General features: G+C 39.5%; 2 protein-coding genes across 21 annotated transcripts in view; one reads left to right on the top strand and one right to left on the bottom strand.

Annotated features, from left to right (window-relative positions):
* Positions 1-27,686, bottom strand: part of ANKS1B (ankyrin repeat and sterile alpha motif domain containing 1B) — a 1,270,775-nt gene that overhangs the window by 898,388 nt on the left and 344,701 nt on the right. The window lies entirely within an intron of this gene.
* On the top strand, positions 24,856-26,076 carry GARIN6 (golgi associated RAB2 interactor family member 6). Its single transcript, XM_021675590.2, is given in 3 exon segments — positions 24,856-25,472; positions 25,966-25,994; positions 25,997-26,076. Coding segments are annotated over 3 exon segments (726 nt in total).

Genomic DNA, 27,686 nt, shown 5'->3' with positions numbered 1-27,686 from the left:
GTCAAGATCCATCAGTGTGCTGTATTCAAGAGACCCATCTCATAGGCAAAGATATACATAGGCTTAAAAAAAAGGGATGGAGGAAGATTTACCAAGCAAATTAAAAAAAAAAAAAAGCAAGGGTTGCAATCCTAGTCTCTGATAAAACAGACTTTAAACTAACAAAGATTAAAAAAGACAAAGAAGGGCATTACATAATGGTAAAGGGATCAAAGCAACAAGAAGAGATAACTATCCTAAATATATATGCACCCAATACAGAAGCACCGAGATTCATGAAGCAAATTCTTAATAACCTACGAAGAGACTTAGACTCCCACACAATAATAGTGGGAGATTTAAACATCCCACTGTCAATATTAGACAGATGAATAAGACAGAAAATTAACAAGAATTTCTAGGACCTGAACTCAGATCTGGATCAAGCAGACCTAATAGACATCTACAAAACACTCAAACCACAAATCCACAGAATATACATTCTTCTCAGCACATCACACTTATTCTAAAATTGACCACATAATTGGAAGTAAAACACTCCTCAGCAAAAGCAAAAAAACAGAAATCATAACTGTAAGGCCGGTTGCCTCAGCGGGGGCTCGGACACGCCTCCTTCCCTCCCCGGGGGCTTGGACACGCCCCTTTCCCTCACAGGGGACCTCGGACACACCCCCTCCCCTCGTGGGGACCTCGGAAACGCCCCCCTCCCTCGCAGGGACCTCGGACACGCCCCCCTCCCTCGCAGGGACCTCGGACACGCCTCCTACCCTCGCCGGGAGCTCAGACATGCCCCCTTCCCTCTCCGGGAGCTCGGGCACACACCCCTCCCTCTCTGGGAGCTCAGACACGACCCCTTCCCTCTCTGGGAGCTTGGACCCAACCCCCCCGCCGACCCCGGGAGCCTGGGAAAAAAAGCCCCATCAGGACCTACCTGATACCATTTTGTCCCATCTGGGCCCCACTACCTACCTACTATTTTGTCCTATCCAGGCCCCACTCCGTGCCTGCCATTTTGTCTTCTGCAGGCCCCACTCCATGCCTGCCATTTTGTCTTCTGCAGGTCCCACCCCATGCCTGCCATTTTGTCTTCTGCAGGTCCCACCCCATGCCTGCCATTTTGTCTTCCTGCCTACTATTTTGTCCTACCTGGGCCCCACTCCCTACCTACTATTTTGTCCTATCCAGGCCCCACTCCGTGCCTGCTATTTTGTCTTCTGCAGGCCCCACCCCATGCCTGCCATTTTGTCTTCCTGCCTACTATTTTGTCCTATCTGGGCCCTACTCCCCTCCATTTTGTTCCATCCGGGTCCCACTCCCCTCCATTTTGTCCCACTCACCTTGGAAACAGCCAATCAAACGCCTCCACTCCCTATAAAACCCCGTGCCTGAGAGTAGTCCGCGTGACTTCTCCGGCCTCTCTGGCCCCTCCTGTCCGGACCGCAGAACCTCACCCGGGAGCCTGAATAAATTCCTTTGCATTGGATTATCTTCGTGCTGGCCTCAGTTTCTTCATTTTAAACGCGGCAAGAACCCAAGAACGAACCTTACAATAACAAACAGTCTCTCAGACCACAATGCAATCAAATTAGAACTCACTAAAGGATTAAGAAACTCACTAAAGGAAGAAGATGGCCAGTTATGAGCAGCTCAGGATTGCAGCTCCCAGTGAAAGAGCAGAGGATGAGTGGACGCCACATTTCCAGACGGATTTTTATTGCCCACAGACCAGGAGATTTCCAGGCGGAGGAGCCCCACGGGTCGCCAGCGCAGCTGTTTTGGCCAGTGTGGCTGTTTTGCTGGCACCCTGGTGCAGTGGTTCCCGGTGCAGAGTAAACGGGACTGGGTCCCCTTTTAGCTGGCAGTGGAGCTCCGGGAAGGCAGAGTCGCCCATTCATCTGATTTAAAAAGGGACTGAAACAGGGAGCCAGGCCAGAAGATTCCCAGGCAAAAAAGCGCCACGAATCTCAGCACCGCTGTTTCAGCCAATGCAGTGGGTCACCACACGGGAAATCACACAGATCCAGGCACCTTTTCAACAAGTGACTGGAACACCTGGGAGAGAGTCGACCGTTCAACTGAAAAAAAAAAAGGCTCTGAGGCAGGGAGCCAGGTGATCAGGCTTGGCTGGTCCCACTCCCACAGGAAAAAAACAGCAATTGGAAACACTCTGGGTTGAGAGTTTCACAGCAAGCACAGCTGAACCTGGGAGAGTCCAGCTCTGTCAGGGAGGGGCGTCCACCATTACCGAGGCTCTCCACCACTATGGAGGTAGTCCGCCATTGCTGAGGCAGCCTGCTGTTGCCAAGGCAACCCGCCATTACAGAGAGAGTTCACCACTACAGAAGTGGACCACCATTGCTGAGACAGTTCTAACTACACCCATATAAACAGGACTGCCGGGAAGTTCACACGGCAGCTAGGTGGAGCCCACAGCAGCTCAGCAAAGACTCTGCAGGCAGACATTGACTAGGCTGCCTCCTTGCTGGGCAGGGCAGCGCTGAAAAAAAAAGGCAGCAGCACAACAGAAACTCATAAATAAAGCCCTAACTCCCCAGGACAGAGCACCTGGGAAAAAAAAGGGGGTTATGAGTTCTGCTGCAGCAGACATAAATGTACCTGCCCAGCAGCTCTGAATGAACAACAGAGCTCATTTGAGCTCCTATAAAGGACAGACTGTCTCCTCAAGCAGCTCCCTGACCCTGTATATCCAAAGAGTCACCTCATAAAGGAGAGCTCAGACTGACATTTGGCGAGTATCCTTCTGGGACAAAGATAGCAGAAGAAGAAACTGGTAGCAACGCTTACTGTTCTGCAGCTGCTGCAGGTGATCCCCAGGCAAGCAGGGCCTGCAGTGGACCTCAGCAGTCCTACAGCAGAGGGGCCACACTGTTAGAAGGAAAACTAAGAAACAGAAATAACTCATCATCAACAAACAGGATGTCCACTCAGAGACACAATCAGAAAGTCAGCAACTACAAAGACGACAGGTGGATAAATCCACAAAGATGGGAAGAAACCAGCGCAAAAAGGATGAAAACACCCAAAACCAGAACACCTCTCCTCCTACAAGGGATCACAACTCATCACCAGCAAGGGAACAAGACTGGATGGAGAATGAGTGTGATGAAATGACAGAATCAGCCTTCAGAAGGTGGGTAATAAGAAACTTCTGTGAGCTAAAAGAACATGTTCTAACCTAATGCAAAGAAACTAAGAACCTTGAAAAAAGATTTGATGAAATGCTAATAGAATGGACAACTTAGAGGGGAAGATAAGTGAATTGATGGAGATAAAAAACACAACATGAGAACTTCGCAAAGCATGCACAAGTTTCAACAGCCGAATTGACCAAGCAGAAGAAAGGATATCAGAAGTCGAAGATCAACTCAATGAAATAAAACGAGAAGGCAAGATTAGAGAAAAAAGGGTAAAAAGAAATGAACAAAGTCTCCAAGAAATAGGGGACTACGTGAAAAGACCTAATCTACGTTTGATAGGTGTACCTGAATGTGACGAAGAGAATGAATCCAAGCTGGAAAATACTCTTCAGGATATTATCCAGGAAAACATCTCCAACCTAGCAAGGCAGGCCAATATTCAAGTCCAGGAAATACAGAGAACACCACAAAGATATTCCTCAAGAAGAGCAACCCCAAGGCACATAATCGTCAGATTTACCAGGGTTGAAATGAAGGAGAAAATGCTAAGGGCAGCCAGAGAGAAAGGTCGGGTTACCCACAAAGGGAAGCTCATCAGACTCACAGCAGATCTCTCAGCAGAAACCCTACAAGCCAGAAGAGAGTGGGGGCCAATATTCAACATCCTTAAAGAAAAGAACTTTCAACCCAGAATTTCATATCCAGCCAAACTAAGCTTCATAAGTGAAGGAAAAATAAAATCCTTTGCGAACAAGCAAGTACTCAGAGATTTCATCACCACCAGGCCTGCGTTACAAGAGCTCCTGAAACAGGCACTACACATAGAAAGGAACAACCAGTACCAGCCACTCCAAAAACATACCAAATGGTAAAGAGCATCAACACAATGAAGAATCTGCATCAACTAATGGGCAAAACAGCTAGCTAGCATCAAAATGGCAGGATCAAATTCACACATAAGAATATTAACCCTAAATGTAAATGGACTAAATGCCCCAATCAAAAGACACAGACTGGCAAATTGGATAAAAAGCCAAAACCCATCGGTGTGCTGTATCCAGGAAACCCATCTCACATGCAAGGATACACAAAGGCTCAAAATAAAGGGATGGACGAAGATTTACCAAGCAAATGGAGAGCAAAAAAAAGGAGTTGCAATTCTCATCTCTGATAAAATAGACTTTAAAGCAACAAAGATCAAAAGAGACAAAGCACATTACATAATGGTAAAAGGATCAATGCAACAAGAAGAGCTAACGATCCTAAATATATATGCACCTAATACAGGAGCTTCCAGATACATAAGGCAAGTTCTTAATGATTACAAAGAGATTTAGACTCCCACACAATAATAGTGGGAGAATTTAACACCCCATTGTCAATATTAGACAGATCAACGAGACAGAAAATTAACAAGGATATCCAGGACTTGAACTCAGACCTGGAACAAGCAAACCTAATAGAAATTTACAGAACTCTCCACCCCAAATCCACAGAATATACATTCTTCTCAGCACCACATCACACCTACTCTAAAATTGACCACATAATTGGAAGTAAAACACTCCTCAGCAATTGCAAAAGAACGGAAGTCATAACAAACAGTCTCTCAGACCACAGTGCAATCAAGTTAGAACTCAGAATTCAGAAACTAACTCAGAACCACACAACTTCATGGAAACTAAACAACAGGCTCTTGAATGTTGACTGGATGAACAATGAAATGAAGGCAGAAATAAAGATGTTCTTCAAAATCAACGAGAATGAAGACACAACATACTAGAATCTCTGGTACACATTTAAAGCAGTCTCTAGAGGAAAATATATAGCAATAAATGCCCACATGAGAAGCAAGGAGAGATCTAAAATTGACACCCTATCATCAAAATTGAAAGAGCCAGAGGAGCAAGATCAAAAAAGCTCAAAAGCTAGCAGAAGACAAGAAATAACTAAGATCAGAGCAGAACTGAAGGAGACAGAGACGCAAAAAACCCTTCAAAAAATCAATAAATCCAGGAGCTGGTTTTCTGAAAAGATCAACAAAATAGACCACTGGCCAGATTAATAAAAAAGAAAAGAGAGAATAACCAAATAGATGCAATAAAAATCGATAAAGGGGGTATCACCACAGATACCACAGATATTCAAACCATCATCAGAGATTATTACAAACAATTCTATGCATATAAACTAGGAAACCTGGAAGAAATGGATAAATTACTGGATACTTGCCTCCTCCCAAGCCTAAACCAGGAAGAAGTTGAAACCCTGAATAGACCAATAACAAGGTCTGAAGTTGAGGTAGCAATTAAGAGCCTACCACCCAAAAAAAGCCCAGGTCCAGATGGGTTCATGGACGAATTCTACCAGACATACAAAGAGAGGCTGTTACCATTCCCTCTGGAACTATTCCAAATAATCCAAAAAGAGGGAATCCTTCCCAAACCATTTTATGAGACCAACATCATCCTGATACCAAAACCTGGAAGAGACTCAACAAGAAAAGAAAACTTCAGGCCAATATCCCTGATGAACATAAATGCAAAAATCTTCAATAAAATACTGGCAAGCCAATTGTAACAGCACATCAAAAAGCTTATCCACCATGATCAAAAGTAGGATTCATCCCGGGGACACAAGGCTGGTTCAACATATGCAAGTCTATAAACGTAATTCACCACATAAACAGAATCAAAGACAAAAATCACATGATTATCTCAATTGATGCAGAGAAGGCCTTTGACAAAATTCAACAGCCCTTTATGATAAAAACCCTCAATAAACTAGGTATTGATGGAACGTATCTCAAAATAATAAAACGATTTATGACAAACCAACAGCCAATATCATATTAAAAGGGCAAAAACTGGAAGCATTCCCTTTGAAATCTGGCACTAGACAAGGATGCCCTCTCTCACCACTCCTATTCAATATAGTACTGGAAGTTCTAGCCAGAGCTATCAGGCAAGAAAAAGAAATAAAGGGCATTCGAATAGGAAAGGAGGAAGTCAAATTGTCTCTATTTGCAGATGACATGATTGCATATCTAGAAGACCCCATCGTCTCTGTCCAAAATCTCCTGAAACTGATAAGCAACCTCAGCAAAGTCTCAGGATACAAAATCAATGTGCAAAAATCACAAGCATTCCCATACACCAATAACAGAATTAAAGAGAGCCAAATCAAGAACGAACTGCCATTCACAATTGCTACAAAAACAATAAAATACCTAGGAATACAACTAACAAGGAACGTAAAGGACCTCTTCAAGGAGAATTACAAGCCACTGCTCAAAGAAATAAGAGAGGACCCAAACAGATGGAGAAACATTCCATGTTCATCGTTAGGAAGAATCAATATCGTGAAAATGGCCATACTGCCCAAAGTAATTTACAGAATCAATGCTATCCCCATCGAGCTACCAATGACCTTCTTCACAGAACTGGAAAAAACCACCTTAAACTTCATATGGAACCAAAAGAGAGCCCACATAGCCAAGTCAATTCTAAGCAAAAAGAACAAAGCAGGAGGCATCACACTACCAGACTTCAAACTATACTACAAGGCTACAGTAATCAAAACAGCATGGTACTGGTACCAAAACAGAGATATAGACCAATGGAACAGAACAGAGGCCTCGGAGGCAACACAACATATCTACAACCATCCAATCTTTGACAAACCTGACAAAAACAAGCAATGGGGAAAGGATTCTCTGTTTAATAAAAGGTGTTGGGAAAAGTGGCTAGCCATGTGCAGAGAACAGAAACTGGACCCTTTCCTGACACCTTACACTAAAATTAACTCCAGATGGATTAAAGACTTAAACATAAGACCTAACACCATAAAAACCCTAGAAGAGAATCTAGGCAAAACCATTCATTACATAGGCGTAGGCAAGGACTTGATGACCAAAACACCAAAAGTGTTGGCAACAAAAGTCAAAATAGACAAATGGGACCCAATCAAACTCCACAGCTTCTGCACAGCAAAAGAAACAGTCATTAGAGTGATTCGGCAACCAACAGAATGGGAAAACATTTTTGGAGTTTACCCATCTGACAAAGGGCTGATATCCAGAATTTACAAAGAACTAAAACAGATTTACAAGAAAAAAACAAACAAGCCCATTCAAAAGTGGGCGAAGGATATGAACAGACACTTTACAAAAGAAGATATACATGAGGCCAACAAACATATGAAAAAATGTTCACCATCACTGGTCATTAGAGAAATGCAAATCAAAACTACATTGACATAGCATCTTATGCCAGTTAGAATGGCGATTATTAAAAAATCTGGAGACAACAGATGCTGGAGAGGATGTGGAGAAATAGGAACACTTTTACACCGTTGGTGGGAGTGTAAATTAGTTCAACCATTGTGGAAGACAGTGTGGCGATTCCTCAAGGACCTAGAAATAGAAATTCCATTTGACCCAGCAATCCCATTACTGGGTATATATCCAAAGGATTATAAATCATTCTACTATAAGGACAGATGCACACGAATGTCCATTGCAGCACAGTTTACAATAGCAAAGACCTGGAACCAACCCAAATGCCCATCGATGATAGACTGGACAGAGAAAGTGTGGCACATATACACCATGGAATGTTATGCAGCCATCAAAAACGATGAGTTCGTGTCCTTTGTAGGGACATGGATGAACCTCAAAACCATCATTCTCAGCAAACTGACACAAGAACACAAAATCAAACACTGCATGTTCTCACTCATAGGCAGGTGTTGAACAATGAGAACACATGGACACAGGGAGGGGAGCTCTACAAACTGAGGTTTGTTGGTGGGAAATAGGGGAGGGACAGCAGGGGGTGGGGAATTGGGGAGAGATAGCACAGGGAGAAATGCTAAATATAGGTGAAGGGGAGGAAGGCAGCAAATCACACTGCCACATGTGTACCTATGCAACAATCTTCCATGTTCTTCACATGTACCTCAAAACCTAAAATGCAATAAAAAAAAAAGAAACTCACTAAAAACCTCACAACTACATGGAAACTGAACAACCTGCTCCTGAATTACTACTGGATAAATTACGAAATGAAGACAGAAATAAAGATGTTCTTTGAAACCAATGAGAATGAAGACACAATATACCAGAATTTCTGGGACACATTTAAAGCAGTGTGTAGAGGGAAATTTGCAGCACTAAATGCCCATAGGAGAAAAGAGGAAAGATCTAAAAATCAACATCCTAACATCACGATTACAAGTACTAGAGGAGCAAGATCAAACAAACTCAAAAGCTAGCAGAAGACAAAAAACAACTAAGATCAGAGCAAAACTGAAGGAAATAGAGACACAAAAAAAACTTCAAAAAATCAATGAATCCAGGAGCTGGTATTTTGAAAAGATCAACAAAATAGATAGACCACTAGCCAGACTAATAAAGAAGACAAGAGAGAAGAATCAAATAGATGCAATAAAAAGTGATAAAGGGATATCACCACCAATCCCACAGAAATACAAACTACCATCAGAGAATACTACAAACACCTCTATGCAAATAAACCAGTAAATCTAGAAGAAATGGATAAATTCCTGGACACTTGCACCCTCCCAAGACTAAACAAGAAAGAAGTTGAATTCCTGAACAGACCAATAAGGTTTGAAATTGAGGCAGCAATTAATAGCCTACTAACCAAAAATGTCCAGGTCCAAATGGGTTCGCAGCCTAATTCTACCAGATGTACAAAGAGGAGCTGGTACCATTCCTTCTGAAACTATTCCAAACAATATAAAAAGAGGGAATCCTCCGTAACTCATTTTATGAGACCAACATCACCCTGATACCAAAACCTGGCAGAGGCACAACTTAAAAAAAAAAATTCAGGCCAATATCCATGATGAACACTGATGCAAAAATCCTCAATAAAATACTGGCAAACTGAACCCAACAGCACATCAAAAAGTTTATCAATCACCATCAAGTTGGCTTCATCCCTGGGATGCAAGGCTAGTTCAACATACGCAAGTCCATAAATGTAATCCATCACATAAAGAGAACCAAAGACAAAAACCACATGATTATCTCAACAGATTCAGAGAAGTCCTTTGACAAAATTCAACAGTCCTTTATGCTAGAAATTCTCCATAAACTAGGTATTAATAGAACGTATCTCAAAATAATAAGAGCTACTTATGACAAACCTGCAGCCAATATCATACTGAATGGGCAAAAACTGGAAGCATTCCCTTTGAAAACTGGCACAAGACAAGGATGCCCTCTCTCACCACTCCTATTCAACATAGTACTGGAAGTTCTGGCCAGGGCAATCAGGCAAGAAAAAGAAGTAAAGGGCATTTAATTAGGAAAAGAGGAAGTCAGATTGTCTCTATTTGTAAATGACATAATTATATATTTAGAAGACCCCATCATCTCAGCCCAAAATCTCCTTAAGCTGGTAAGCAAAGTCTCAGGATACAAAATCAATGTGCAGAAATCACAAGCATTCCTATACACCAATAACAGACAAATAGAGAGCCAAATTATGGGTGAACTCCCATTCACAATGGCTATGAATAGAATAAAATACGTAGGAATACAACTAACAAGGGAGGTGAAGGACTTCTTCAAAGAGAACTATAAACCACTGCTCAAGGAAATAAGAGAGGACACAAACAAATGGAAAAACACTCTATGCAAATAGTTAGGAAGAATCAATATCATGAAAATGGCCATACTGACCAAAGTAATCTACAGATTCAATGCTATCCCCATCGAGCTACCATTGACTTTCTTCACAGAATTGGAAAAAAACATCTTAAATTTTATATGGAACAAAAAAAGAGCCCATACAGCCAAGACAATCCTAAGAAAAAAAAAAAAAAAAAACAAAGCTGGAGGCATCATGCTACCTGAATTCAAACTATACCACAAGGCTACAGTAATCAAAACATCAAAACAGTATGATACTGATACCAAAACAGAGATATAGACCAATAGAAAAGAACAGAGGCCTCAGAAATAACCCCACACATCTACACCTATCTGATCTTTGACAAACCTGCTGAAAACAAGCAATGGGGAAAAGATTCCTGATTTAATAAATGGGGTTGGGAAAACTGGTTGGCCATAGGCAGAAAGCTGAAACGGATCCCTTCCTTACACCTTATATGAAAATTAACTCCAGATGGATTAAAGATTTAAACATAAGACCAATAAAACCCTGGAAGAAAACCTAAGAAATACCATTCAGGACATTAGGCATGGTCAAGGCCTTCATGACTAAACCACTAAAAGCAATTGCAACAAAAGCCAAAATAGACAAACGGGATCTAATTAAACTAAAGAGCTTCTGCACAGCAAAAGAAACTATTATTAGAGTGAATCAGCAACCAACAGAATGGGAAAAAATTTTTGCAATCTACCCATCTCATAAAGGGCTAATATCCAGAATCTACAAAGAACTTAAACCAATTTACAAGAAAAAACGAAGCAACTCCATCCAAAAGTGGCCAAAGGATATGAACAGACACTTCTCAAAAGAAGATATTTATGCAGCCAACAAACATATTTTAAAAAGATCATCATCACTGTTCATTAGAGAAATGCAAATCAAAACCACATTGAGATATCATCTCATGCCAGTTAGAATGGCAATCATCAAAAAATCTGGAGACAACAGATGCTGGAGAGGATGTGGAGAAATAGGAATGCTTTTACACTGTTGGTGGGAGTGTAAATTAGTTCTATCATCATGGAAGACAGTGTGGTGACTCCTCAAGGATCTCGAACCAGAAATACCATTTGACCCAGCAATCCCATTACTGGGTATATACCCAAAGGATTATAAATCATTCTATTATAAAGACACATGCGCATGTATGTTTATTGTGGCACTGTTCACAATAGCAAAGACTTGGAACCAACCAAATGCCCATCGATGATAGACTGGACAGGGAAAATGTGGCACATATACACCATGGAATATTATGCAGCCATAAAAAAGAATGAGTTTATGTCCCTTGCAGAGACATAGATAAAGCTGAAACCATCATTCTCAGCAAACTGACACAGGAACAGAAAACCAAACACCACGTGTTCTCACTCATAAGAGGGTGTTTAACAATGAGAACACTTGGATACAGGGAGGGGAACATCACACATTGGGGCCTGTTGGGGGATGGGGGTCTAGGGGATGGAGAGCAGGGAGTAGGGGTATAGGGGAGGGATAGCATTGGGAGAAATACCTAATGTAGATGACAGGGAGATGGATGCAGCAAACCACACATACCCATGTAACAAGCCTGTATGTTCTGCACATGTACCTCAGAACTTAAAGTATATAAAAAAAAACAACAGTAATTTTACTGCTTTGGTGTGCATCCAAAAAAATTAAAAGCAGAATCTCAAAGAGATATTTCCAAACCCATATTATAGAAGCTCTTTTTACAACAGCCAAAAGGTGGAGGCAATCTGTGTCCATTGACAAATGAATGAAAAAAATATGGTATATATACACAGTGGAATACTATTCAGCCTTAAAAAGAAAAATCATGTCATATGTCACAACAGAGATGAATCTTGAGAACATTATGCTAAGCGAAATAAGCCAACCACAAAAAGTCAAATATTATACGATTCCACTTATTTGAGGTATCTAAAGTAGTCAAATTCATAGAAATAAGTAGAATGGTGGTTGCCACTGGGAGATTGGGGTGGAAAAAATAGTTTTGTTTAATGGGTACAGACTTTCATAATTCCATAATAAAAAAGCTTTGGAGATTGATTAGATAATAACGTGAATACACTTACCACTATTGAACTGTACACTTTAAAATGGTTAATATGGAAAATTCTATGTTATGTGTATATAAACAATCTTTTAATGTTCAATAGGGTAATTATGCAAACATAACATTTAAAATCAAGAGGAAACTGGATCACTCAATAAATGATGCTAGAAAAACTGATCACTAATTTGAGGGTAGGAAGGAACCACAGATAAATTATAAGTCAAAAAATAAAAACATATGAAGAAAATAGGATAAAATATTTTTTATAATTATGGGGCTGGTCAAGGCCAGCCTAAGCAAGATACAATATCCAGAAGCTCTAAGTAATTACACAGATAGAACACTTCATAAAAATTAAAGCTTTTATACCATAAAAGATACATATATATATAAAGACCAAGAAACAAACTGGAAAAATATGTTTAAAATATTTTTAAAAGGCAATGCTTGTTCTTGTCAGTCAATTCTTGCTTTCACAGTAATTTTATTCAATAAAGTCACCATGAGCACCAAATTAGTAAATACTAAATCACTGCTCCTAAGAGAATGCAGGTTTAGGTTCCTGGAGCCTCAGGTCACAATATTTTTATCAACTGATAAATACAAAATCTTGTTTTGTATATGCTTCAGTTTAAAGACAACTTATTTAACATATATTGTTGATTTATGAACATTGAACTCACAGCCATGATTTCCACACTGTAACTCATGCCTCAATGAAGCTTATCTGACACACAGATTTTCTCAAAAGGCACATCACTAGTGTTTCTTTTGCCTCTTCTAGAAACACTAGAAAGCACTTCAGCACTACACTGGAGGCCATTTTAAACAGTGAAACGCCCAAGAAAAACCACAGAAATAAAAAAAATTAAGTGGCACTAAATAGAATGTGAAAAGGACACTTGTTTCTTGTTTACAATATGAGAACTGAAGCAAAAAGGCAGAGTGTTGTCTTGCTTAACTTCAACTGAGACTCAACTGTGGGAACATGCAATTTTTCAATGCTCTGTGCATGTCCATGAATGAGAAGAACCATGAAAACGAATAACCATTTATGACTACAAATTTTAGCAAATAAGTGAATTTGCAAATATGGAGTCCACTAGTAATAAGGATTTAATGTTTTAAAATACACTTCAAAATCAATTATTTCAAAAATATAAGAAGTGAAAATAATGTGATTCACATGAGAAAAAATACAGTTGCCTCGTAAACATCTAAAGGGAAACAAAAGCTTCTTCTCAGAAAAATGTGACTTCAGTCAACAGTGATAAATAATAATTGATGGCCAGATGCAGTGGCTCACACCTGTAATCCCAGCACTTTGGGAGGCTGAGATGGGTGGATCATTTTAGGTCAGGAGTTTAAGACCAGCTTGACCAACATGGTGAAACCCTGTCTCTATACTAAAAATACAAAAAAAACCCACAAAATTAGCCAGGCATGTTGGTGCATGCCTTCGGTCCCAGCTACTCAGGAGGCTGAGGCAGGAGAATCGCTTTAACCTGGGAGGCAGAGTTTGCTGAGATCATGTCACTGCACTCCAGCATGGGTGACAGAGTGAGACTCTGTCTCAAAAAATAATGATAATTGATATCTCTGATATGGTTTGCCTGTGTCCCCACCAAAATCTCATATTGGATTGTAGTTCCCATAATCCCCATGTGTGATGGCTAATACTGAATGTCAACTTGATTGGACTGTGGGATGCAAAGTATTGATCCTGGGTGTGTCTGTGAGGGTGTTGCCTAAGGAGATTAACATTTGAGTGAGAAGATGGAAAAGGCAGATCCACCCTTAATCTGAGTGGGCATAATCTAATCAGTTGCCAGTTAGGCTAGGATAAAAGCAGGCAGAAGAATGTGAAAATACCACACTGGCTTAGCCTCCCAGCCTACATCTTTCTCCTATGCTGGATGCTTCCTGCCCTTGAATATCAGACTTCAAGTTCTTCAGCTCTGGGACTCAGATTGGCTTCCTTGCTCCTCAGCTTGCAGACAGACTATTGTGGGACCTTGTGATCATGTGAGTTTAATACTCCTTAATAAACTCCCCTTTATATATATATATATAATATATGTATATATATTTATATATATATTATATATGTTATAAAAATATATATATAATATATATATACACACATAGATATCATACATATACATATATATATAGAGAGAGAGAGAGACAGAGAGAGAGAGAGATTGAGATCCTATTAGTTCTGTCCCTCTAGAGAACCCTAATACACCATGTGTCATGGGAGGGACTTGGTGAGAAGTAATTAAATCATGGAGGTGGTTACACACATTCTGCTGTTCTCATGATAGTGAGTGAATTCTCATGAGATCTGATGGTTTATAAGGGTCCTTCCCCCCTTTGCTTGTCACTTCTTTCTCCTGCTGCCATTTAAAGAAGGACATGTTTGTTTCCCCTTCCACCATGAACTAATATATTAAATTGGTACCACAGAGACTGGCGGACTGCTATAATGTGAAAGCAACTTTGGAACTGTGCAATAGGCAGAAATTGGAACCGTTTGGAGGGCTCAGAAGACAGAAAATGTGGGAAATTTGGAACTTCCTAGAGACTTGTTGAATGGTTTCAGCCAAAATGTTGATAGTGATATGGACAATGAAGTCCAGGCTAAGGTGGTCTCAGATGGAGATAAGGTAATTGTTGGGAACCAGAATAAAGGTGATTCTTGCTATGCGTTAGCAAAGAGATGGGAAGCATTTTGTTCCTGCCCTAGAGATTTGTGGGATGCTGAACCTGAGAGATATGATTTAAGGGATCTGGTGGAAGAAATTTCTAAGTGGCAAAGCATTGAAGAGGAAGGAGAGCATCATAGTTTGGAAAATTTGCAGCCTGATGATGTGGTAAAAGAGAAAAACCCATTTTCTGGGGAGAAATTCAAGCAACTGCAAAACTTTGCATAAGTAATGAGGAACCAAATGTTAATCACCCAGACAACTGGGGAAAATGTCTTCAGAGTTTTTCAGAGACATTCACAGCAGCTCCTACCATCACAGGTTCTGAGGCCTAAGAGGGAAAAATGGTTTCCTGAGCTGGGTCCAGGGCCCTATGCTGTGTGCTGCCTCATGACCTGGTGCCCTGCATCTTACCCACTGCAGCTCTGGCTAAAAGGTGCCAAGCCCTCAGGCCATGGCTTCAGAGGGTGTAAGCCTGAAGCCTTGGTAGCTTCCATGTGGTGTTTGTTCTGCAGGTGCACAGAAGACAAGAATTGAGGTCTGGGAATGTTTGCCTAGATTTCAGAGGATGTATGGAAATGCCTGGATGTCCAGGCAGAAGTTTGCTTGCTGCAGGGGCATAGTCCTCATAAAGTACCTCTGATAGGGCAGTGCAAAAGGGAAATGTGGGATTGGAGCCCCTAAACAGAGTCTCCACTGGGGCACTACCTAGTAGAGATTGTTTTAAAACTTTAAGGTTTAGTGACTACTATAATGGATTTCAGACTTGCATGAGGCCCATAGCCCCTTTGTTTTGGCCAATTTCTTCCATTTGGAACAGGTATATTTACCCAATACCTGTATTCTCACTGTATATAGGAAGTAACTAACTTGCGTTTGATTTTACAGGCCCATAGGTTGAACAAACTTGCCTTGTCTCAGATGAGACTTTGAACTATGGACTTTTGAATAAACGCTGGAATAAGATTTTGGGAGTTGTTGGGAAGGAATGATTAGTCTGGAAAACTTGCCTTGTCTCAGATGAGACTTTGGACTGTGGACTTTTGCGTAAATGCTGAAAAGTTAAGACTTTAGAGGACTGTGGGAAGGCATTATTGGTTTTGAAATGTGAGGACATGAGATTTGGGAGGTACCAGGGGCAGAATGATACAGTTTGGTTGTGTCCCCACCAAAATCTCATCTCGGATTATAGTTCCCATAATCCCCACACGTCATGGGAGGGACCCAGTTGGAGGCAATTGAATCATGGGGGCAATTACCCCTATCCCGCTGTTCTTATGATAGTGAATGAGTTCTCACAAGATCTGATGGTTTTATAAGGCGCATCTCCTGCCGCCATATGAAGGATGTGTTTGCTTCCCTTCAATCATGATTGTAAGTTTCCTGAGGCCTCCTCAGCCCTGCAGAACTGTGAGTGAATTGAACCTCTTTCCTTTATGAATTACCCAGTCTCAGGCAGTTCTTCATAGCAGAGTAAGAACTAACTAGAACAACCAATTAACAAAAATAGACAGCCAGGTGTGGTGGCTCACGCCTGTAATCCCAGCACTTTGGTAGGCCAAGTGGGCAGATCACCTGAGGTCAGGAGTTCAAGACAATCCTGGCCAGCACAGTGAAATACCATCTCTACTGAAAATACAAAAATTAGCCAGGAGTGGTGATGAGCACCTATCACCCTAGCTACTTTGGAGGCTGAGACAGAAGAATCACTTGAACCCAGGAGGCAGGAGTTGCAGTGAGCTGAGGTTACACCACTGCACTCCAGCCTGGGCAACAGAGCAAAACTCCATCTCAAAATTAATTAATTAATTAATTAAAATAAAAGAAGTCAGATAAAAATGATCATACAAACAATTCATCCCACACCGTCTTCAGCTGTCCCTACTTTATCTTCCTTGTAGAGCAATTTTGATGATTCAAGACAAGTGAATCAAAAATACCTAAAATAATGTTGCTATGGTTTGAGTGTCCCTTCCAAAACTCATGTTGAAATTTAACTGCTATTTTAACAGTATTAAAAGGTGAGACTATGGGAGGCTGAGGTGGGTGGATCACCTGAGGTTAGGAGTTTAAGACCAACCTGGCCAACATGGTAAAGCTCCATCTAAAAAAAAAAAAAAAAAAAAAAAGGTGAGACTATTAAGAGATAATCAGACCATAAGGACTTTGCCCTTATGAATGGATAAATGTCAATATTATCGGAGTATGTTTGCTGTGAAAGAATAAGTTCAACTCGCTCTCATTCTCTTGACCTCTCTTACCCTATCACCTTCTGCCTTGGGATAATGTAAGAAGAAATCTCTTGCCAGATGCCAGCACCTTGATATTAGACTTCCAGCCTCCAGAACTGTGACAAGTAAATTTCTTTTCTTTATAAATTGCCCATTCTGTGTTATTCTGTTATAGCAGCACAAAATGGACTAAGACAGGTACAGACTGAAATGACAAATGAATGGATGAATGGGTAGGTAGATGGATGGATGAATGGATCAATGGATAGATAAATTGGTTCAATGAGTAAATGAATGGACAGATGCAAGCAATAACTTGCAAACTAGTCTACAGAAACTCATGGTGCCATAATGAGTTATTATGCCTTTCTACAATTTTTTTTCAGAAAATATAAAATCATTATTAGAAAATTTAGATCTGTTTGTTGCAAATAATTCAAACAATGTGTAAGTATATAAAGCAGGAAGTTAAATTCTCCCATAAATCTTAAGACTTAGAAATAACCACTATTAGCAGTATAATATATATACTTCCAGATTTTCTGAGCACATACAAATGAACATTACACATATTAGAATGCACTTATTATATGAAGTTGGTTTATACTATATATACTATTGTTTAACGTGCCAATCTTACCAAAACAGACAGTGTGATGTCTCTGGAGGCCACAGACAAAACAGAAAAAAACCAATTTGCATTTGTATAGTAAACAATTTATAGAGAATCTTACATGAATATTGAAAGGACTTCATAACAATCCTACAAACAGGAGTTAACCTCCACATTTTAAAGAAGAAGCAGAGGGTGAGTTACTTGCCCAAGATTTTACAACCAACAAATAACAGTCAGTGCAATGACTTTAACTAAATTATAAGGTTCCTCAGAGCAGAAACCACACATAATTCCTATTCTGTATCATTTACAGTACCAGGCATAAAACTGTAAAGAGGCATGATGAGGGTATGATGTTTATATTGCTTACTGCTTTATGCCATACATATAACAAATGGTTAATAAACATCTGTGAAACAAATGGATGGAAAGATGTATAAAATAATAGAAAATGGGAAGAGATTCTAAATGACCTAAGATACTTATCAAACCATCATTTTTAAAATTTGGACAATAAATAATAAATATATTTAGCAGCTCACTCACTCTGTAAGCATAATACAACATAATAACCAATATAACCAATATCAATGATATCAATATCAAAATGATATCAACTGAATATACTGTAGATAAGAGTGACATTAACAATTACTGATTTCCTCTTTAACAGTGAAATGCCATAGTAAAACATATTGAACAGTAGACACTATATACCCTTATTGTTACTATGAGAAGCAATTCCCTGTTTATTTTTTTAATTTTATATCAAATATTCACGTGAAATTTGGCTCAAACACAATAGATATGCAAACTATAAAAGTATAAATAGTCCATAGGAACTATGGGAAAGTATAAATAGTCCATAGAATTGAGAAATTTAGGTGAGACAAGGAATGTTAAGTACTTATCACTGTACTTGGAATGTGGTAGGTAGTCAATAAGTGTTAGATATTGTTATTAACATCACTATTAACGTCATCATTGTTAACATCATTATAAAGCTTTCCTAAAAAGATAAAAGGTTGAGGCTTTCCAATGGCAAAATTATAGTTCATTTATTTTAAAAGTTATAAAAAATAACTGCACAGAACGATAAAAATCTAGATCACACAAATGCTTGATAGGAAAGCTGAAATACATTTTTCTGTAAATACATGTATGTCCCATCTTCTACCTAGATGCAGACAACAGGCATATTCTCCTTGAATGAATATATGAGAGATGAAATGTCTACTGACCTAATTTCTGAAGCTATTGTATCCGTTTCTTTTAGACACTGTAATAAACCACCACAAACTTAGTATTATAACTTAAAACAACAAAAATTTATTTTCTGACAGTTATTGGGTCAAAACTTTTTACAGGGCTAAAATTAAGGTGTTAGCAGGGCTAGTTACTTCTGAAGGCTCTAAAAGAGAATCTAGGCCAGGCACGGTGGCTCATGTCTGTAATCCCAGCACTTTGGGAGGCTGATGGGGCAAATCAGCTGAGGTCAGGAGTTCAAGACAAGACAGGCCAACATGGTAAAACCCCGTCTCTATTAAAAATACAAAAAATTAGCTGGGCATGGTGGTGCATGCCTATAATCCCAGCTACTCAGGAGGCTGAGGCAGAAGGATAGCTTAAACCCAGGAGGTGGAGGTTGCACTGAGCTGAGATGGCATCTCAGCAATAACCTGGGCAACAGAGCAAGACTACATCTCAAATAAATGAATATGTATATAAATAAAAATAAAAGAGAATTTGATCCTGGCCTTTTTCATCTTCAAGGGGTCCCCTGCATTTCTTGGCTTATAGCCTCTTCCTCCATCTTCAAAGCTAGCAAATTTCTGCTTTCTTCATCATATCACATTATAAGTACCTTCATAATTACATTGGCCACACATTGATAATCCAGGATAATCCTCCATCATAAGATCCTTTAGTTAACCATATATGTCCCTTTTGTCATATACAGTAACATATTCACAGGTTCTAGATATTATGATGTGGACATTTGGGGATGAGCATTATGCTGTCTATTACAGTGCATCCTTTGGACACCAAATAATCACATTCATCCACATGTAAAATCCATTTATACCATCTCAACATCCTCATAAATCTTAACCCATTATATAACACCAACTTAAATTCAAAATCTTGAAAACACAAAAGTCTCAAATCTCCTCATATAAATCAAGCATGAGTCAGACTCGTCTGTGAATCTGTGAAACTAGAATAAAAAGTTATCCGCTCCTAAAATTCAATAATATGACAAGTGTAGGGAAACAATTATAAATATTCCAACCAAAGAGGGAGAAATAAAAGATAAAAAGGGAGTCAATAGACAGAAGCAATTCAGAATTGCAACTGGGTAAACTCCATTATGTTTCAAGGTCTGGGAATAATCCTTCGTAGTTCTCAGCTCTACCCTCTGGGTCCTCAGCCCCACCTTCTGAGTCCTCCTTCCTATTCCATAAAGGTTAACTTATGTTTGCAACTCAGTTTTATAACCATATTTCCTGTCTGCAGAATTTCAGGAATCCAAAAGCTTTCTTTCACTTTGTCCTCTGTCCCTTTAAGTCCAAGCTGTCTAAGTCTCTGCTAATAAACTATTCTTGAAAACACTGTGGGTCTCCCACGTATGTCACAAGAATTTCCTGGATAACCCAAACTCTGCATTATAGAAGGTCTCTGACATATCAGCATGATTCATCTCATCATAATTCAGATTTGCTTAATCTCTTCCAAGAGCCCTCTGTGTGGTTGAATAACCTCAGTTTTTGATCCTACTGAGGCACTAGAAACAAGTTATCTAGCCATGCTTTTAACTTTCTCTCCAAGTACACTTCTTGAGAGTGAATCTACAAATTTCAGTGTTTTCCCAATTTGGATAGGTTGAGAATGTTCCAACCATCAAGTCCTGGTTTCTTTTTGTTTAAAAGTTCTTCCCGCAATTTATCTCTTTCTTCCTCTCACATTTCAGTATAGGCAACAAGAGGAAACCAGGCCTTACCTCTGACACTTTATCTAGAAATTTACTCAGCAAAATATCCAAGTTCATCACCTACTAGATCTGCTTTGCACATAACCATAGAATATAATTCATCTAGACTATCTGCTACCATATAATAACTATCTCCTTTCCTCCAGTTTTCAATAACATGTTTCTCATTTATTTCTGAGTCCTTACCAGAAGTACATTTAACATTCATGTTTATTAACGCTCTCTCTACAATGTTTTAGGTATTCTCTAAGATTATACAAGTTCTCTCTACCATTTCCCCCACTTTCTTCTGAACCCTCACAGTAGTGACTTTAACATCCATGTTTGTACAAACATGTTTATGACAATTAAGTGATCTCTAAGACAATACAGCTTTTCTCTACTATATCACTTCTTTCTGAGCCCTTAATAGCAGAATCTTTAATGTCCATATTTCTGTTCAAGGCAATCTAAGCTTTTTATATCATGGCCCTCAAAATTCTTCTAGCTTCTACCCAATGCCCAATTCCAAATCCATTTCTATATTTTTATGTACCTGTTATAGTAGCACTCCACTTCCAGGTACCAAAATGTGTAATAGTTTTCTAGGGCTACCATTACAAATTACCGTAAACTTAGTTGCTTATAACAACACAAAATTATTCCCTCATAGTTCTCAAGGTCAAAGTCTAAAATGATTCTCTCTGGGCTAAAGTTAAGGTGTTGGCAGAGCTATCGGCTTCTGGAGGCTCTAGGGGAGAAGGCACTTCTGCTTTCTCAGCTTCCAGAGGACTTTTGCATTCTTTTGGTCTGCACCACTCTGATCTCTACTTTCAGCATCACATAACCTCTGACTCTGACCCTCCTGCCTTTCTCTTACAAAGACCATTGTGATTACATTGGACCCACCACATAATCCAGGTAACACCCCCAATTCAAGATCCTTCAAAGTTCCTTCATATCTTCAAAGTTCCTCTGCCACATAAGCTAACATATTCAGGTTGTGAAGATTAGAATGTTAGTATCTTTTGGGGGAATTATTCTGTATACCACAGCCATGTTCATTATTAACTGAATTCTGTTTAAAATATTTTACCCATATTTTCTTTTCTTTTTTTTTCCTGGTTTAATAAGGACTTGTTTATTTTGAAGAAAAAAGGTCCCAAACATCAGGCTGTTCACAAAAATAACCCACAGTATCAACTTTAGAAAACAAATCTTAAGACTATAACACTAATTATTTTTCTAGAGGATGCATTTGACACACCAACTCTCATTCGCAAAAATACATCGTTACATTAGTGTTGAACTGCCACACACAGCACACTAATGTTGGGGTGTAACACACATACTTCTAACTCAAAGCTGCTTTCAGGAGCTACTCAACTAAATGAGATTGCCTTTGCAGTTAGGGAAACTAACCCATATTTTCAATTACATAGTTTTAAGCACTAACACTACTGATTGACTATCTTACTGAACTAACATCTTGTCATTTCCACATTTCAAGTATTGGTTCTTTTAAAAGTTTTCGGAAGAAGAAATTTGGCAAGAGAATAAAATTATATATTGAATTATACAATTCCCAGAGCAGTTATATGAATAATATCTCGATTCATTATTGTGGTTCAGAGTATTTCCAAAGTATGTAGTAGTTTTATTGTTGGAAAGCTAAAGCCCTATCACAAAACCGTAACTATTCTGGAGTTGAAAGATATCTCAGGGGTCATCTCCATTACAAAGCTGAGAAAAATAAGGCTGAGAGAAGTTAAATTATTAACCCAATGACACAAACTCCAATAGAGAGGAGATAGCATATAAATTTATTTTAAGGATATCTAATGACTATATAGAAATCTGATTTAACAGCAAATGCATAGAAAGCTGCTGTATTTTCATAAAAGGAATTTCTCAAGTTCATGTAGTTTTTTATTTAGCTAACTGAGTTTCTCAAGTCTTGAAGCAAATGCTAATAAGGTAGTTTTCTAAACAGCTAGAGGTATTTCAGACAAACCCCATCAAATTCTTAAAAGTAGATATTTGCCAGAATGCTACACAGAATGGTTATCAATCCAAATGAAAGAGATTCCACTGTTGTCAGTCTATTGACTGGTTTGGAAAATCCAAATGTCTACAGGCTCTACAAGTAATGTAGTTTCTGGCTTCCTTGGAGACCAGTACTCTAATGGAACCCTAAGATAAATAACTTGTCATACATGTGTATAGCATAAAAGTGCTCTTAAGAAAATCAGTAAAAAAAGGACTTAAATTAAATTTTTCTGTGTCCAATGCCACCTATCCAGTTATGCCTTATGAAAAACACCAGAACCACTTGGGTACTTTTAAAATGTTAATTTACTAAATGTATATTTGGTTTCTTGGTTTTGCCAATTACAAGTAAGTAACATAGACTTGAAGTGCAAGTTAAGATATAAAGACTTTAGAAAGGCCAGTAAAAAGTGCTATTGATATGTGAATAGGCATCTCAATAAATAAAGTAAAAATACTCAAAGTATCCAAAATAATCAAACATTCAATATGAAAGGAAGAAATTATGTTTGCATTGACTTATACAACTAAAGACTCAACTGAGCTGGGTGCAGTGGCTCACACCTGTAATCTTAGCACTTTGGGAGGCTGAGGCAGGCAGACCATGAAGTCAAGAGTTCGAGACCAGCCTGACCAATATAGTGAAACACTATCTCTACTAAAAATACAAAAATTAGCTAGGTGTGGTGGCACATGCCTGTGGTCCCAGCTACTTGGGAGGCTGAGGCAGGAGAATCACTTGAACCTGGGAATTGGAGGTTGCAGTGAGCTGAGATCATGCCACTGACTCCAGTCTGGGCAACAGAGTGGGACTCCATCTCAAAAAAAGACTCAACTATGGCTATGGCTCTGTGTGTATGTGTGTGTGTTTGTGTGTGTGTGTGTGTGTGTCTGTGTGCATTCATGTGGGTTATCATGTGTTATTTCAATAATATCTTTATAATTATAATCTTATTTTGTTATAAGATATTATAATCTCAATGAATTGATATTTACAATACCTGGCAAAATTCTTCAGAACTCTTCTTTTCAATACAATCTGATGGTAAAGAATAGAGCATAAATGTGATGTTTAAGGCTCTTTTCTCTCCATAGCCATGGTACCAATGTCTAGGTAAAAGCTTAAAAATTGCATCAACAGTTTGAGGGTGAGTCAAAACATAAAATTTATCATGGCTGTAGAAACAGACAAAAAATACATTGCTAATAAAATAGCTTTTTCTCGTGGTAACAGAAATAAACTTCCTAACAAAACAGAAATTATAAAGAAAATGAAAATTACACCACTCAGAGATAAGCAATTTAAACATTTCACTGAACATAATTCCATACCCACAAACACATACACATGATCTTACATAAATTGAATCTTACTTATACTATGAGTTTGAAATCAGTTTTGCTCTTTTTCTTTAAGAAAAAAGGTCAGGGATATCTTTTCACATCAATAAATAGGAAAACTACATAATCATTTTTAGGGCTGTAGAGTGTCTCACCACCGAATGCTCCATAATTTATCTAAGCAATCCCCTATTGTAAGACAATAAAGCTGGTTTATAATTTTTTACTCTAAAATAAACATTGATAAACATTCTATACTAATCTGTTATCCAATTCTCTCTTTAAAATAAATGTCTACAACTAGAGGAGCTGGATATTTTAAGAGTATATATATTTTAAACTCTTGCCTCTAACAAAAAAAAGTTTACCTCTAACCCTTTTGAAAGCAATTTTCCAGAATGCATTAAGGTCCCTAAATGGGTGGGGGTGGGGGGGAAGTGGTCTGCTGAGCTGTGGAGGGTGGTAGGGGTGAGGGTGGGGTGGAGAGGGCAGTGTCTCTGCCCTGCGGTAGAGACTGTTGGGTGACAGAGACAAAAGGGTGTGTGATAGGGCGGGTCACAATGGGTAGGGGAGGATAAAAGTGGTCCTGCGGGTGGTTTACCAGCAGTGGATGGTTCAGGTTTGGAAGAAGAGCAGTGGGATTGGCAGTTGAGGCTGTGGAGTCAAAGCGCAAAGGCTGCTGTGAAGTGGAATACCAGGCCAAAATGGAGGTCCCTCCCAAATGAGCACCAATACCTGTGTGCCTGGACATCCACGAGGGCCCCAACATCTGTGCTCCTGACAGCTCCATGCACTAAGCTGGGCACAGTCTGGATCCTGGGGACTAACTGTCTCTGGCATTGAGCAGTTGATAATCAATACCCCACCCTATTCTCAGTCACTTGGGGACAAAAAAGAAAGCCTGCAGAACACTACCGCTGTCCCACCTGCCAGAGTGAACAAGGAAACAGGATGCCCTTCAAGGCAAGTTAGGGAAGGTGTGGAGCAGTTGCTAGAACTGTCTTGATAAAATAAAGCCATGGAGGGCCAGTGTATGTTACCATATTACACAGCGGAAAGCAGCCCTGCAATGGGCATGTTTAATACCTCCATGGGAAAGCTGCAGTGGCAACTGTACAAAGGCAAGTATACTATATTCAGGTATGCACCCATGTTTGAGAGAGACTTTATCCAGATCAGCAAAACAGGAGAAGTGATTGATGTGCACAATCGTGCCCGAATGGTAACAGTGGCCATCGTTCGCACCAGTCCCTGCCTCACACTACCTGATGTCATGCTGCTGGCCCGACCAGCTGTTGTCTGTGACAATGCCAGGTGTGGTCTTGTCACCCAGGAAAGAGGTAGTCCACCTGCACAGCTCTTAGAACTAACCAGGCTGCTTCCGTTGATGTTTGTGAAAATAAGCATCCACAACAGCATAAAAAAACAGCTCCACCTGAAGCTTGCCACTGGCCGCTCTTTTTATCTTCAGCTATGTCCCCCCTCAGATGCAAGTGAAGACCTTTTTGTTCACTGGGAAAACCTTGTTTACATCCTGAGACCACCAGTGGAGGCTTACAGTGGTACCAAGGCCATCCTGGCTGGGAACACTTCAGACTCGTCTGTTTGAGGAAGTGCAGAGGAGCCCAATGGTGAGTGTATGCAGAGACTAGATGGGGCCAATGGCTTTGGGGGAGAGCAGGGAAAGGTCCTGTAGAGCCTTTGGTGCTGTAGCTCACCTGGGAAATGCATTGCATTTAGAAGGGCCAAAGGCCAAATAAGCTTCCATTTGGAGGCCATGGTACATTGAGGAAGTTCCTAGTGCTTCTTCAGTGTTCCCCTAGATGTGAATTTCAGAGATTTCTTAGCTGTCAGCAACTCTTCATTTTATATCCACAGCTGTTCATTTTATTTCCAATGATCTAACGCTATCTAAAGCATCCTGATCAGTCTATTCTGAAACACATACTACAACCTAGGTAGGGTGATATGTTATAGGACATGTTTCCCTGTGATTGCCACTTATATACATCAGTGGCAACACAACATGCTTGTTTCATGTGCAATAATTTCTTTTTGTTGTTTACCTATAGGAAGAGAAAGGAGATCTTGCTGGTCTCACTTTCTTTGCTATTTGTTCCCTCCCTAGGCCATATGCCATGAAGTTCTGTGAAGAGAAGGGCAAATCAGAATCAGTAGACTTCACATGAATGCTGAAATGTCTGGGCCCACCTATTATGATTATACAATAGAGATATGAATCCAACATACCTCCCACATATACTACATTCAAGAGTTTACATACTCCTGCAGTCACAAAACCTATAGTGCCAAATAAAGGGCAGGGTGGCAATGGCAGTAGCAATGACAGTAAGCACCACCGCAGGTGCCATGGATGTGGCTGCGACCAAGTCTGCAGACTCAGGAGAGAAACACAGCACAGCAGCCTTCAAAGGTCCAGGGGGAAGTTTAGCCAGCATGGCTAGAGTAGGGGAGCTTCCATGGCTTAATCTTGTTATACTGAAGGCTACAAGGACATTCTTGTCCTAAAAGGGTACTTCAAACACATCAGTAAGTGCTCCTGGCCTCTCCTTAGAGAGCAGCATGAATGTGGTGACTACAGGAGCAGAGAGATACTAACAAGGCTGTTGTATTGACAGTATCTCTCTGCTACTCAAAGACTGACTCTCTGCTACTTAAAAAGTCAATATTGGGACTCCCTATCTCAGCTCTGCAGAATGAGGCCATATGAGTGAATGGGATGAAAGCCAGAGGGTCTCTACCTAGCTGGATTGACTCTGCAGTAATAGCCTCAAAACCCAATACTACACATGGTGCAGAGGTGGACATCTCACCTAAGACTGTGGAGGAGAGAAACATGATTCACCATAATAAAACTCCATCAACTCAAGTTATCTACTCTAATAACACATGTTCTATTAACATGAAGGGTAGCAATAAAACTAATGGCAATTTATAATCAGGCTCTGAGAACTGTCTGTAACCTTCCCTCAACTTCATATTTTTAAATTAATAGATGACAGAGTAAAATGCTGAAGATTACTCTCAAAGATATGGTCCTACATTAGGAGAATTACTCTAAAACTATTTTCCAAAATATAAAATGAGAACCCAGAAACAAATACACACACACACACACACACACACACACACACACACATTCTCTCTCTCTCTCCCTCCCTCTCTCTCTCTCTCCAGGTGTGAATCATAGCATTGCCACACATTAACTGTGACATTTAGTGGATAGTTTCTTTAAATGGTCACCTTGAGATTCTACATGTGTAATATCTGGTACATAGTAAGCACTGTGTAAATGGTAGTGCTTGAGAAACACATTCTGAGTTTAATCATGATTTCTAGAAAGGGCTTAATTTTCTCAGTCTCTTCATTCTTGATTTTCTTTCTTAATCTTAATTAATGGCTTTGCAATTGTCCCATAAAAGCTCTATTTACAGTAAATCTTCTTAGTATTTTCCCAAGAATTTTAATCCCTTGATGTTATTTAGAATTCTAAATTTCCATGAATTTGTGGAAACTTCAATCTAGTCACAATGGAAGGATAATTGCAAAGCACTCATCTTTTAGCTGGTTCTCTCTAATTTTAGTATTCTTGGAGGCAGAAAAAAAAAAAAACCCTAATTTAGGATCAATTCATAATCTGGATAAAAACTAGAAATTAGGTCATTTTAGAATTGTAAGATCCATATCCACAGGATTAGCCAATATTCTAATTTTGCAAGTAAAAAATCTGCTTGAGACTAAAGTAATACATCAAATGGTTTGATAACCCAGAACCAGAATGTATAGGTAACCTGGCCCCCAATTAAGTCTGTATTGTTTCCACAGTAT

This window comes from Aotus nancymaae, unplaced genomic scaffold (genome assembly GCF_030222135.1).
Source record: "Aotus nancymaae isolate 86718 unplaced genomic scaffold, 86718_ANA_hifiasm-v0.15.2.pri h1tg000016l, whole genome shotgun sequence".
Classification (NCBI taxonomy): domain Eukaryota; kingdom Metazoa; phylum Chordata; class Mammalia; order Primates; family Aotidae; genus Aotus; species Aotus nancymaae.
This window is presented reverse-complemented; position numbering and strand designations above follow the sequence as displayed.